This window comes from Anthonomus grandis, chromosome 11 (genome assembly GCF_022605725.1).
Source record: "Anthonomus grandis grandis chromosome 11, icAntGran1.3, whole genome shotgun sequence".
Classification (NCBI taxonomy): Eukaryota; Metazoa; Arthropoda; class Insecta; order Coleoptera; family Curculionidae; genus Anthonomus; species Anthonomus grandis.
This window is the reverse complement of record NC_065556.1, coordinates 26,900,412-26,915,231: the sequence shown is the minus strand read 5'-3', so window position 1 is coordinate 26,915,231 and position 14,820 is coordinate 26,900,412. Positions and strand designations below refer to the sequence as shown.

The following is a 14,820-nucleotide window of genomic DNA, read 5'->3' as shown; positions in this document are numbered from 1 at the left end:
TGGACTATTTTTTTATCTTTTTCAGGCATTCTTTATTTTATTTCAGGCATTTGACCTTATTTCTGTCCATCTGTCTGACATTTTTAAATAATTATTTTATTCTAGGAATATTGACTACTTTTTCATTTTACTCCAGATTTGTGATGCATTTTCTGTACACTTGCCAAGTATAAATAAAATAATTTATTTTATTCCAGGAAGTCCAAACTTTTACCTGCATAATTTTAAATTTTATTTATTGGTTCCTGAACCTCTGTCACTTTTCTCGATTTTCTTAATTAATTTATTTCTTGTGTGTTTTAACAATAATTTTTTCTGTATAGTCTTTTATTTCTTATTTGTTTTCCTTTATGACACAAAACTAGGACCTAATATCTTCAATAATAAAGAAATTGTGTCAAATGTTTTTGGCTAGAAATATATTGATTTTTGCTTCTCTTAAGATCCTGGACGCAGTTTGAAAATAAGCAAAGAATTATTATAAATTGAGTGTTTTAATTAGTAATTGAATAAACTATAATAGAAAAACACAATTTTAGAATGATACCAAGGATATTAAATAACAGATAGGGATATGTCCGAAAAACTGGCTAAAAAGTCGAGATTTTGCCTCATTTAAGACCTGTATCCTGGACATAGTTTAAAAATAAGTAAAGAATTATAAATGGAGTGTTTTCATCCGTAATTGGATAAACCACAATAGAAAAACACAATTTTGGAATGTTACCGAGGATATTAAATAACTGAGACAGGGAAATGCACGAGACTCTCTATTCCAGATTCAATTTCGCATATTGAAAAGGGGCCGATAAGCTTTTATGTCCGGTTTTGTTTGTTACGGCTCGATTCTCGCTATACCATTTACGATTTCGATTCCCTGTGGTGCGACAATGAAACTCTCGTTTCATTATTTTTTTTGTGATACTTTTTGATCGACAAAGGGATGTTTTAACGCCTCAAGAGGGAATTTTTCAGAAAATGATTGGATTCGTGGGCGGTTTTAAGCCGCCATCGGTCGTTTCTATTTAGTAATGTTTGTTTTCTTTCGCTGTATTGAAAATAAAGTCAATTTTTTGTTAACAAAATATCAAGATAAATAGGAAATATTTGTTTGGGATCTTAAGAGAAAGTCTTATTTATATGAGGTATTTTTCCAATATTCTTCTCAGGCATGTTACAATATTCTTCCTATATCCTGGTTAAAAGTTCCAAATATATCTGAAAAATATTATAAAGCCTTTGATTGGATCAACCCTTTACCATTCAACTAAAAAATACTCATTAACTCCAAAACTGTTTAATTTATTTAATTTACAAGGAAACTTGTAAGCTGTAAAATGCCTTCCCAAATAATGTACACAAGACAATTATTGTAAAACTCCCAAAAACGTATTGACTTAGGTCCAAACAGTCGACCAACTATTATCGAGCAATGTGACCAGTTATGCGGCTTTAGCTTCCGTACAAACAATAAATTTCACACTCCTGGCACCGGTTCAAAATTCCAACTTGTTGATTTTCCCATCACGTGGCCCCCCGTATCCCGTCGGACATTGGATGCTGCTTTTTATAGAAAAGCCGGGCATTATTGCACCTGGCTCTGGATATTTCTCTCGATGAAGTAGTAGGCTAAGATATTTTTAATATGTCGATAATTTTTTTTTTTTGAGAGTGATCTACTGGTTCTTAATTATATCATTAAAGAAATTTTAAAATAGAGTTAGCAATGGCTTCTATAGTTCGATTCACGTCATCATTCTTGACATCTGTTCAAGACAATCAGGATACTATTGTAGTGGCTTTAATATACAAAAACTTAGAGAATAATGAACGTATGTCTTGAGTCGAAAAGAAATACGTATTCTAGAAACCACGTGTCAAACAAGGATAAATGCCATATGTTAAACAAAGAAAAATAATATTCGTGTTTCCGACATTCGATATTTGACACATACCATTATATAGACTTTCAGCAGTTTGTTTGCTTATTTGCGGTTACAATTTTATTTCTTTTTATTTATATATTTAAACAGTTGTTCTAGCAAATATTAATAACCTAATAAGTGATTTACCCAAAGTGAAATGTTATATGTATTTTTAAAGTAAGTGATTAAATATTTTACATACTACATTCATTATTTTATTTTAAAATCATTAAAAAAAAAAACATGTGACTAATAAGATTATAACATTTTCAGTTTATTTCCAAAGAAATGCTAATTTTTTTATTTGATTTTGTACATTTAATTACTACATAAATATGGTATTACGAGAGCTTGGTTAAATCAAATTCAGTTTTATCACTAAAAATAGAAGTAACACATAGATTCAATGGTTGGTTATCATCAAGGAAAACCTTGCTAAATTTGATAAAATCATTTTGTCTTGTAAAGCTCCTCAGTACGATTATAAACTATAAATATTTCATAATTTGAATGTTTTATAATTATGAATAGTTATGAATATTCATGATTTACATAATAAAAGCACTTTGATAAAAGATTTATGCGACGAACCGACGAGCCTGTTTTTGGATTTGACGTTAGCTTACACCATTGACAACATATTTGGTAAACAAATATAAGCGAATACGACAGGTATATTTAAAATCAATATAGTCGAGTTCTTTAACTTTTTTAACTAGATAATGTAGAAAACAAAGCACTTTTAAAAACTTAATTAATAGTTTTTTTGAAGTAAAAACCCTCACACCGACGACTCTGAATTGACAGCTGATTGAATCGAATGAATGTCGCCCATGTTTTAATGATCACGTGAACGCAAAGATTCGTTGATCGAACTATAAGATATTTCACATTGTGTTGAATAGGTTTTTGATAATATTTGTTAGGATGTTATGTAAACCTGTCCATTGTCTTAGACTCCGAAGCCATAATATCTTATTTCTTTCAATTACTCTTCTGCGTTCAATCTTTCTTTCGATAATTAATTGTAGGAAGTCGTATTTTTCATTGGGCAAGATATGACTGAAGTAAGCTGTTTTACTCTTTTTAATAGTATCGAATAGTTAGAACGCTCTTTATTTATACTTCCAGTGTCCCAGTGTCTGAGAATTCTACGGTACATTCACATTTCAAATGCCTCTAATTTATTAATCATATTTTCTTGAAAGTTCAACCCTTAGTTCCGCAAAGAATAGCTCTAGATCAAAATCGATACCTGTACATTTCTTTATCTATTAATTTTCCCTTAAAATTGACTCAGTAAAAGTGTTTTCATTCCTTGTTATTGCCACGAACTTAGTTTTCTTGATGTTTATATTTAAACCATTATTAGGGTGATTAAGTTCGGTAATCAAACACAAAAAAAGGTCTAGTGCTATTAGCGTTATCTTTTCTAAATTGTGTGACTCTATTTAATTTTATCTTTGGCCTTCGTATAACACTGATAAATAAATTCAAATTGCTCATCAATTAATCAAAGTACTATAAAGATTCATTCAAGGCATATAAAAACTCCTCACAGATTTAAAAGCGTAATATAAAGGCTTATTCCAGGCACTTAAGTAGTAATGCTTTAAAAATTCTCAATTGAGGACCGATCAAACAAAACTAGATAAATCTGTTATATAAAATTCCGGAATATTTACAAAAAACTTGACAATGGGGCATTTGTGAACTAATGAAAATAAATGATAATCTACGTAAAAGGTTTGATATTATAGACCTGCTAGACAATATTTTGGTCCTTATTAGTTAATTAACGTAAAAATTATTGCTAATTAAACAATTGATTTATCTGATTTTGCTTAAGTTAATATATTTAGTTTCGCATTTATTTATGGCTAAATAATATTATATTTCCTAGTTTAATCATAGTAATATAAAAATCATATTCCAGGCATTTGAGCCACCCTAAATAATGCTTTGCAGCACTTTGCCACCTATATAATTGTAATTTTTCTAAAAAACTCTATTATAGGCGTCCGGATAAGGTAAGGATAAGTAATGTAGAGATTTATTTGAGGCATTTCAGCTGATGTCAAAGTACTCCATATTAACTTAACTAAATAGTAATGAAAATAAACTCTAAATCACAGGTCCCAAATTTATTAAATGAAAGTCAGAGGATTACACGTGTTTCGCCCATACTAGGCATCGTCAGATCCACTTGTGTATTCACTAATAAAAAAGAAGCAAAGAACAACACTACATGAATTTGAACTTAATTTCTACCCTTGATTTTTATCATATAGTGTTGTTCACTGCTTCTTTTTTATTAGTGAATACACAAGTGAATCTGATGATACCTCGTATGGGCGAAACACGTGTAATCATCTGACTTTAATTTAATAAATTTGAGCCTGCGACTTGGAGTTTGTTTTCATTACTATTTAATGTAATCTTTGAGAAAAGATGGACTATTTTTTGGAATTTAACTTAATACATTTAAAAGAGTAACTTAAAGGCTTATTTTAGGCATTTAGGTTGGTATAAGTTGCTTAAATTAATTACAAGTTAATGGAAATAAAACAAACAATTATTCCAGGCATTTCATTATTCCTATTGAACCAAGTGTTCAACTTCCTTACTCCTATATGGGGATATTCGAGGCATTTGAGGCTACTCTAAAAAATATTTTGCAGCACTTTGTCACTTGCATAATTGTAAAAAAAAAACTCTATTATAGCTTTTATGATTATATCATTAATTATTAATATAATTATTTATTATAGGCTTTCGTAAACTCTAAGACTGCTCCATAGCAACTTAAGTAACTGAAATTGCTCACAAATTGATAAGAGTAATGTAAAGATGTATTTCAGAGTACTCCATATTAATTCAACTAGCTCCTAATAAATTTAACAGAGTAACTTAAAACCCTATTTCGGGAATCAAATTAATTAGATTTAATGGAAATAAAACGAAGAATTAGTCCAGGCATTTGTCAAAAATCCTCGGTGTCTATTCAAGCATTTGAGATACACTAAAAATTGCTTAATTTATGTTACTTATTAAATTTATATTACTTTTAAAGTCAAAGTACTTAATATTAATTGAAATAGCCAAAACAGTAATATAAAGGCTTACTCCAGGAATTTGGGTTGGTATAAGTTGTTCAAATTTATTACAAGTTATTGGAAATAAAACAAATAAGAATTCTAGACATTTGTATGGTTCTTAGCTGCTCTAATAATGCTCAGTTTTAATTAAAGAAACTTAATTAAATTGATAAGATTCCTCCAAAGCTTTTGACAGAGTCGATATCAATATTCTGTTGCATAAGTTCTTCCAATTGGGCTTCTCTCATAGTATCGTTTCTTGGTTTAAAATTTTTCTTGCTTAGTTGATAGTTTGCTTCAGGAATAATCAATTTTTATTATTTTCTGATGCTCTAAACTTATATATATTTCTATTGTAAGTGACTCATATAGGCTAATAGATTAATTTACGGAAAACGGTATATCCTTGAACGTTAATAGAATTTAGAAATTTGAATGAGTAAAAAATATTTTTTTTAGAATTTCTCTTTATAAACTTCATTTAGGAATCTCGAAGCACCACATATATGATGACGCTTTGAATGTAGTACATATGAATATTTTACACGAGAGACGTATTAATAAATAATTAATAAACAGCTCTTCTTTTTATTATATAAACTTCTAAATGAACAGGTGGTTTTTCCTGAACTTCTAATTCATTAAATGTTCCTTCTTGTAATCTTATCACTAATTTTACAATATATTCACTTATTGAATGAAGTTTAGGGTATTGAAGTTTGGGCATTTTTTTGAGTCACTTTAAAAATATCATTAGAGAGCTAACTTAAAATACTGTGGCTACTGTAAATTTACAACCTACCATTACCATTTTTTTTACAATTACCATTTACAGTCTATTCCAGATAACACCAAGAGAAAAAATAAATACATGTGCATCGCGTTCATTAAAGTTATGCATAAATATTTTAAAATTTACTTCTCTTAAGTCTCGATATCAAAAATTCTATCGAGTTGCAGTACAGCATTAATAACTTCAAAAAATACAAGAAATTCTGCCGCTTGTTAACCAAGAACTTAGTAACAATTCTCTCAAGATACATTAAAAATATTAGAATTTTGGATTCAATTTCTCAGATTATAAAGAAAACCTTCCTATTGCGTAAATTAAATGCAAAGAAAATTCTCTTCTAGGCCGCGTGACCCATATACGTACCACTCGTCAAAATACGTGCAAGTTAGATTAATCAAAAATATATGGAATTCTCTGCTTATAAAGGAAAAATCACTGGGATAACTAAAAAAATGATCGCAATTTCATGGAAAATGTGAAAAATTCATTCAAATCCCTGATAAACTTATTCAAACCCCTGGAAGAAATTAAAAATTGCATTAAGTTCTTTAAAAACATAAAAAATAATTATTGGATTATATTGGAATATTTGCTCAAATCCCTGGAATAACTGCAAAAATTACCCCCGTTTGCTAAAAACGGAAGAACTCATTTTAATCATTGGAAGAAATTAAAAATCATATTAAATTCTTTAAAAACATAAAAAATATGTAACATTTGTGGATTACAATGGAAAATTCCCTCAAATCCCTGGACTAACTTTATTTTTTTATTTAATTTGTTTATTTACGATGAATATTACTACGGAATGGAACCACGAGCAGTGTATTTACTTAATGAATTTATATAGATAAAAACCGGAACTATGGAATGCCAGACATGGTTTTTATTATAATAAAATTAAGAAACTAATTAAGCTAAAATAGGCTCGTTGACAACATCATTTAGAAGAGAAAGAAACAAAGAAACTCAAAGTTTGGGAACAGGAAAAGGTCTGTATATTTAGTGAACCTGTTTTTCTTGTTTAATATTTTTTGACATCAAAGTTAGAGGAGCTTCCAGCATTATCGCTATACAGGCGGCAAGTTTCTGCTTAACGGGGCCATTTTTACAATTTTTCTATTCTCGGTTTTCCTCAAAATAAAAGATCGGTGGGTACTTCGTGTTGCAAGCGTTTATCAATATTCGCAAACGTTTACAAATATTGCTACAAATGTTAATGCCAGTGGATACGCGGCTTAAGGTATCTGAAGTTTTCATCAATTAAATCAGCTTGAAAAAGATTTGCCCAAAGAAAAAATTAAGAAAATCTTCATTTTGAGGGTAAAAATTCCTTTTAAAAAAAAACAGTTTTTACCGATTATCTTCTTGGGGCTATTTTTCCCGATTTAAGTGCCAAAAAAAATTATGGCGCTCCAAAACACCCGTCATTTAACCCTTTCTACATTTTCACATTTAAAAAAATATAAAAGGGTTAATAAAGGGATGATTTCACAGTGAACCGACAGACCTTTTTAGGAGTTGAAATTTTACTAATAATTAAAAAAATCATTATTTTTTACAAGCAGTCAAAAAACAATTTAAATTTCTTCTAGACATTTGAAATTTTTATCACTAACTTCACCTTCAAAAATCAAAAGAGAAGACAGAGCAAATTAATTAACAAAGAGAATTAAATAAGAAAACCGAGAAAGCTAAAAAATATTTAGGAAAACGCTTAGAAAAGTAAAAATAAGGAACGCAAAGAGACATTTTTTATAATTTTTCATAGCAATTAAATACTGATGATTTTATAGTCAATGTTCCAAATAATTAGGAGATTAATTATTTCTTACAGGCAGTCATAATGTTATTTAAATTTCTTATAAGCAATTAAAGGTTTTATCAGTGACTTCATTAAAAAAAATTAAAAGGAAAGACAGAACAAATTATTGATATAGGAACAATCAGAAAATTAAATAAGAAAACCGAGAAAGCTAAAAAATATTTAATAAAACGCTTTTTATAAGCGAAATAAAAGATGCGAAGAGCCAATTTTTCTAATTTTTGATAGCAATTAAGTACTAATGATTTTATTTTCAGTTTCGTGTTTGTGACCCAATATCTTCAATATTGCGGAGGGTTGTTGGGTGGGGTCAGAAATAAACCAGAAACCTGTTTACCTAAATTTCGACTTATATTAAGTCATCCTCAAGACAGTAAGTCTAGGTTTCTTTAGTTATAATTAAAACACATTTATAAAAGGAGCGTAGAATTATTTTTAACAAGGGTTAAATTGTAGGTGTTATTGTGGGCAAACTAGAATCGTAAAATATTTTTCCACCATAATGTTCAGGTCTTCCGCTTTACGCGTTCATTATCTGCTAAACAAAGCAGCTAACGTTAAAAATGCCTCTTCAAGTCTGGGAATTAATGCCCGTATGATGTCCAAAGCTAGCACTGAAACTGACGCCCAGTTTGATCAAAGATACCAACATTTTTTCAACCAACCTGATATTGATGGGGGGATCTGGTTCCAGAGCCAAAAATCACCATCTCAATTCTTCAAGCTTGTCGTAGAGTGAATGACTTAGCTCTGGCTATCAGAGTTCTTGAAGCTGTTAAAGACAAATGTGGAGGCAATGTTAAAGAAATCTATCCATGGTATATGCAAGAGTTGAAGCCCACATTAACTGAGTTGGGTATTGAGGAACTTGGCTATGACAAGCCCGAATTGGCTTTGCAAAATCCTTTGCAAGAAGAGATGTGATTAATTCTTAATGTTGAACCAATAATTCCATTATGTTGCATTTAGTTACATTGTTAAACAACAAATTCTTTTGTGGTCCAATTTTGATATCACAATGTTACTTTGACGCTAAAATTGTAATAATTTACTTAGAATGTATTTCTGACAAATATGTTCCTGTATTATTAAAGCAAGAATCATAATAAATAAATTATTAAAAAAAAAAACAAAGGATTCTAGTTTGCCCACAATAACACCTACAATTTAACCAATGTTAAAAATAATTCTATGCTCTTTTTATAAACATGTTTTAATTATAACTAAAGAAACCTAGAGTTAGTGTCCTGAGGATGACTTAATATAAGTTGAAACCAACCCAACAACTCCAACAACCCTCCGCAATATTAATGATTTTATAGTCAAGTTTCCCAATAATTAGGAAATTCATTATTGCTTACAAGCAATCAGAATATTATTTAAATTTCTTTCAAGCAATTGAAGGTTTTATCGTAAAATATAAAAAAAATATAAAACGCAAACTGTGACGTTACTCTCTAGTTTATTTTACATTAAAACCCGAGGTTGAAGCCCTCGTAACGTACATACAAAGAATAAATTCAAATGAATGCAAAATTTTAATTTATTCAGGCTTTTATTCTAAACCTACAACAAGCGACAATAAATCGTCAGAAGCGGATGAGTCTAGAGAGTAAATGACTGTAAATTTAATTATACAGGGCAGGTCAATTACTTGTAGAAAAATAATAGAATTTTCACTGCTACTACATCCAATATATTTAATAAAATAAACAAACGACAGCTGAGACCCCTTTTAAAATTTTAAAATAATTCTACATAAATAATGTTAATTTCGGTTTCCCGTGTGTGTACGGGCCACTTTATCGTAACTTTATCAAATTACATTTACTATAACACAATGTTAAAAAGGGTTTTATTACTCTACCACTTGTTGCCTGTATGTTAATTTCACCCCCGTTTTCTATCGATTTTTCTCTCGCGGGGGTGGGCGAGGGGTGTATGACCCACTTTTATTTCCGATGTATGTGCCGAAGCAATTAGGGTAATTCCTGGTTTAATAAAGGAGAAAAGTGAAACTTCCTTACGCAGGAATACGTTCGGAAATAACTTATCCCGGCTAAGATTAATAGTTGGAGATATTTTTTCATTTCTCCAAGACAGGCACTGTCTTGTTCCATTATTTATAGTGCTAAATTAAGCATGTGTGTATATATATATATAGTGGAAATGGGAAATATATCTTTTTTACTTGGGTGCCTTTTGGACCGGTTTATAAAGAAATACGCGCTGCTTTTTCTTAATACTGTCTTATAATATATCAACGTATTTTTTGCTCTCTCTTTTTCTATAGGAATAATGTATACAAAACTTGCGAGGCTATTTTACATGCAGCTCTATTTGATCCAAATCTATCGCTTTTGTTTCAGTTTCGGATTTCACTCAGCAACTGGGCCAGATGTACGAGCAACATGCCGAGGAAATGCAAATGTTGGTATCCAACTTTCGGAAGCGAAACAACGAACTTAGAAAAGAGAGGCAAGTTTAATTTTTCTTTTTTTTTTTTGTTGACGTGGGTGAGTGATGAATGGTTCGGAGAATTCATAAATTTTACATTAAAGTGTCTTAAGTTAATCCCCATTTAAAAAGATTAATTAATTAATTAAGGGACTATACGGGGGATGATACCGCAAAACCACATCCGATTAATCAACACCTGGTAATGAATTACCTATCAGGAACTTGAGGGTCCCATTAAAAACGATTATTATCACAAAACGGAATTTTGCTCAGACTGCTGTAACGTACATGGCGAACATTAATCATGTGTACAATAATGTTTCGTAGAATAATAATAATAATTTGTAATTCGCGTGACTTTTACCTAACAATTTCACTTTATGAAAATTGATAAACGCTTCTCGTATTTTCGATTTTATTAGGTTAATTTAATGTTGTTTTATGGATTAGACTTCATGAGAATTTTAGCTTTTTTTACAAAGAAAAAATGGCATCATTTAATTAAAGTGTATTAAACTTACTTGAGTATAGTTCTTATAAGTGGGTGCGAGTCATATGCAATTAAGTTATGCCAAGGTATTGATTTAAAATGATTTATGCCTATTATTTTTGTGCATGGGATATTTTTATTATTATCTATAAAACCTGATGGGCCGCCTAAGGAATAGCTTGGCTATGGCTTTAAAAGTTTGGTGTGTATATGTTGGGAAAATTCCAAAGTACACATTATTATTTTATTAATTTTTCTTAGATACAAAAATTCTCAAAATAGAGCGAAAAACTAATTTTTTTATAAATTAAACGCACAAATGCACCACGGAGAATTTTCTTACCAGGCCGCGTGACCCATGTACGTATCACACCTCAAAATACGATTTTAAACTTGTGTACCGTTCTTGAGTCATGGTAACTACATATATAATCTTATGGGAGAATAAAATGCACGGCGTAAGTATATGTATTTTAATTAATAAAAAATACTTTGTCTGACTAATATACTAGTAACTATGGCTATTGTAAATTTACAATGTTGCATCCCAAACGCTTTATTTTAAATAAAAAGCAAAAAGACTAAGAAAAGCAGAGACAGTTTATTCCAGATAACACCAACACAAACAATAAATACATGTTGTCTAACCGCCATTAGTTTTAATTTTATTAAAATCTTATATTGTACATATTGTTTCGCATAGTATATAAAATACCTAAATTAATATCAATGAACCTTCCAGTTAGCATTATTGCATTATTACGCCTGACCTACATTTATTACTAAAACCAAGTCACCCATTGTAAATTAAAAGTGGTGAATCGACTATTGTATTTACTATAAATAAGCTTGGTGAAATTAATAAAATTAGCGTTAACGATCACGTTGTGTCTCATTTAACAACCCGCAGTACTCGTCACCATGCTGCCAGTGACGTACTAGCAACAAATCAATCAAGGTGCAAGACACCAGTATGAACACATGTGCATCGCGTTCATTAAAGTTATGCACAAGTATTTTAAAATTTACTTAACTCTTGATATCAAAATTCGAAATTTTATCGAATTGCAGTACAGGATTAATAACTTTCAAAAATAGAAAAAATATTAAAATTTTGGAGGTTTTCTTAAATTTCTCAGATTATAAAGAAAACCTTCCTATTTCGTAAATTAAATGCACAGAAAATTCTGTTCTAGGACGCGTGACGTATATACGTATCAGCCTTCAAAATACGTGCAAATTACAATATTAAGTTACATTTATCAAAAATATATAAAATTCTCGGTTTATAAGGGAAAAAGTCACCGGGATAATTAAAAGAATGATCGCAATATTATGGAAAATTCATTTAATTTCCTGGAATAATCTAAAAAATTATCCCAGTATCTTGAAAACGGGAAAACTCATTTAAATCCGTAGAAGAAATTAAAAATTACATTAAGTTCTTTAAAAACATAAAAAATATTTAATATTTTTCAAATCCCTGGAATAACTGCAAAAATTACCCCGGTATGCTGAAAACGGAAAAACTCATTTTAATTATTGGAAGTAATTAATAATTATATTAAATGCTTTAAAAACATAAAAAATATATAACATTTTTGGATTACATTTTTCTTGGTTTCTTTGCTAGGATCTCACCATCCTGGAGTTAATTATTAATTAATTATTTTGATTTGTACTTTGAATTTAGCAGTGTGTACCGTTCTTGAGGCACGGCAACTATAGAATCTTACGGGATAGTAAAATTTATGGCCTCGTGAATTAGAAATCATATTGTTTAATTTTTTTTAAACTTCACCTTGAAATTGACCTATATACTACTGTTCGTATTTTGTATATTTAATCAGTTTATTTAAATTAAATATTAATATTTAAACTGCTTAGAAAAATCGTAATTTATTAGCAAAAGTAAATGGGTCGCATGTCCGCTAAAGTTACGCGTAGAAGAGGAGAAAATATTCACTTTGTAAGTTTTTGAGTCGTTTAGGCTTTTAGTGCATCATCTGCTTATGTTTGGATTTTCAAAGTTTCTCTTAGGTATCTGTAGGTATTCCTTTGGGTATCTGCCAAAGAAATAATTGAGAAAATCTTCATTTTGACGGTGAAAATACCTCTAAAAAAACAGTTTTTCCCGATTATCTTTTTGGATCTATTTTTCCCGATTTAAGTGCCAAAAAAAATTATAGTGTTTTAAAAGACCCGTCAGTTAACTCTCTTTACATTTTCACACTTTAAAAAAATATAAAAAGGTTAGTAAAGGGATGATTTCACTGTGAATCGACAGACCGTTTTAGGAGTTGAAATTTTACTAATAATTGAGAAATTCGTTATTTTTTACAAGCAATCAGAGCACAATTTAAATTTCTTTCAGACATTTGAAATTTTTATCAGTAATTTCATCTTCAAAAACCAAAAGAGAAGACAGAGCAAATTAATTAAAAAAGAACGATAAGAGAATTAAATAAGAAAACCGAGAAAGCCAAAAATATTTAAGAAAACACTTAGAAAAGTAAAAATAAGGGGCGCAAAGAGACAATTTTTGTAATTTTTGATAGCAATTAAATACTGATGATTTTATAGTGAATGTTCCTAATAATTAGAAAATTCATTATTTCTTACAGGCAGTCAGAATGTTATTTAAATTTCCTACAAGCAATTAAAAATTTTATCAGTAAAAAAAAGACAGAAACAATTAATAATATAGGAACAATAAGAAAATTAAATAAAAAAACCGAGAAAGCTAAAAAATATTTAAGAAAACGCTTAGAAAAGTAAAAATAAGGGGCGCAGAGAGACAATTTTTGTAATTTTTGATAACAATTAAATACTGATGGTTTTATGGTGAACTTTCTCAATAATAAAGAAATTTATTATTTCTTACAGGCAGTCAGAATGTTATTTAAATTTCTTTCAAGCAATTGAAGGTTTTATCAGTAATTTTATTTTCAAAAAATTAAAAGACAATAGAGAGAAAATTAGTAATAAAAGAACAATAAGAGAATTAAATAAGAAATCCGAGAAAGCTAAAAAATATTTAAGAAAACACTTAAAAAAGTGAAAATAAGGGGCGCAGAGAGACAATTTTTGTAATTTTTGATAGCAATTAAATACCAATGATTTTTATAGTCAACTTTCTCAACAATTAGGAAATTTATTATTCTTTACAAGCAGTCAGAATATTATTTAAATTTCTTCCAAGCAAATAGAGGTTTTATCAGTAACTTCATTTTCAAAAAATCAAAAGGCAAGCCAGAACAAATTAATAATATAGGAACAATAAGAGAATTAAATAAGAAAACCGAGAAAGCTAAAAAATATTTTAGAAAACGCTTATAAAAGTAAAAATAAGGGGTGCAGAGAAACAATTTTTATGATTCTTGGTAATAATTAAATACTGATAATTTTATAATCAACTTTCCCAATAATTACAAAATTCATTATTTCTTACAGGCAGTCAGAATGTTATTTAAATTTCCTTCAAGCAATTGAAGGTTTGATCAGTAACTTCCTTTTCAAATAATCAAAAGACAAAACAGAACAAATTAATAATATAGGACCAATAAGAGAATTAAATAATAAAACTGAGAAAGCTAAAAAATATTTCAGGAAACGTTTATAAAAGTGAAAACAAGCGTCGTAAAGAGACAATTTTTTAAATTTTTGATAGCAATTAAAGGCTTACAGGCAGTAGGTTTCATTATACTTAAGAAGCAGCATAATAATTGGAAAATTTTTTATTCCTTACAGAACGAATATTTTCAAACTTTTATTTAGGTAATTGATTTTCATCAATAAATTCAGCTCTTTTCCTGTTTATATAAAGGTCAAATTTAGTCAGAATGGTTAAACCTACAATTTTTCAATTTAATTTTATCTTAAAAAATGCAATTTCGATAGCTTCCCTCCAATTGATTTTTTCCATTCCCTCTCTGATCCAGTTGGCATAAATTCACCCTTTTTCCCTCAAACATCACTAAATAATGAACACTTAACATATAAATGGGACCGAACAACCCACTTCTTGAGACCTAAATATAAAATGATTATTCCTCCCTTTTTGGGGAGTGAATTGAACCGACAACACGTCATCCCTTATCCGTTATTCTTTCTTATTCCAGACCGGCGTGCCCCAGCTCGTTATATCACACCTGGGAAGCCCTCCTTCAGGAAGTCGAGATCGATTCACAGGTAATGCAAGCATACACAAACAGGTACGACAAAAACAC

The 14,820-nt window shown here is 29.5% G+C and overlaps 1 protein-coding gene across 15 annotated transcripts in view; it reads left to right on the top strand.

Annotated features, from left to right (window-relative positions):
• LOC126742589 (uncharacterized) overlaps positions 1–14,820 on the top strand; it is a 182,786-nt gene that overhangs the window by 67,397 nt on the left and 100,569 nt on the right. For all 15 annotated transcript variants that reach the window (XR_007662610.1, XM_050449327.1, XM_050449338.1 and 12 more), the window contains 2 exons: positions 10,011–10,119; positions 14,713–14,782. Coding sequence is in view for 14 of the 15 variants with exons in the window: in XM_050449327.1 (XP_050305284.1) it covers positions 10,011–10,119; positions 14,713–14,782 (179 nt within the window). In the remaining variant the exon portion in view is untranslated. The remainder of the gene's footprint in view (positions 1–10,010; positions 10,120–14,712; positions 14,783–14,820) is intronic.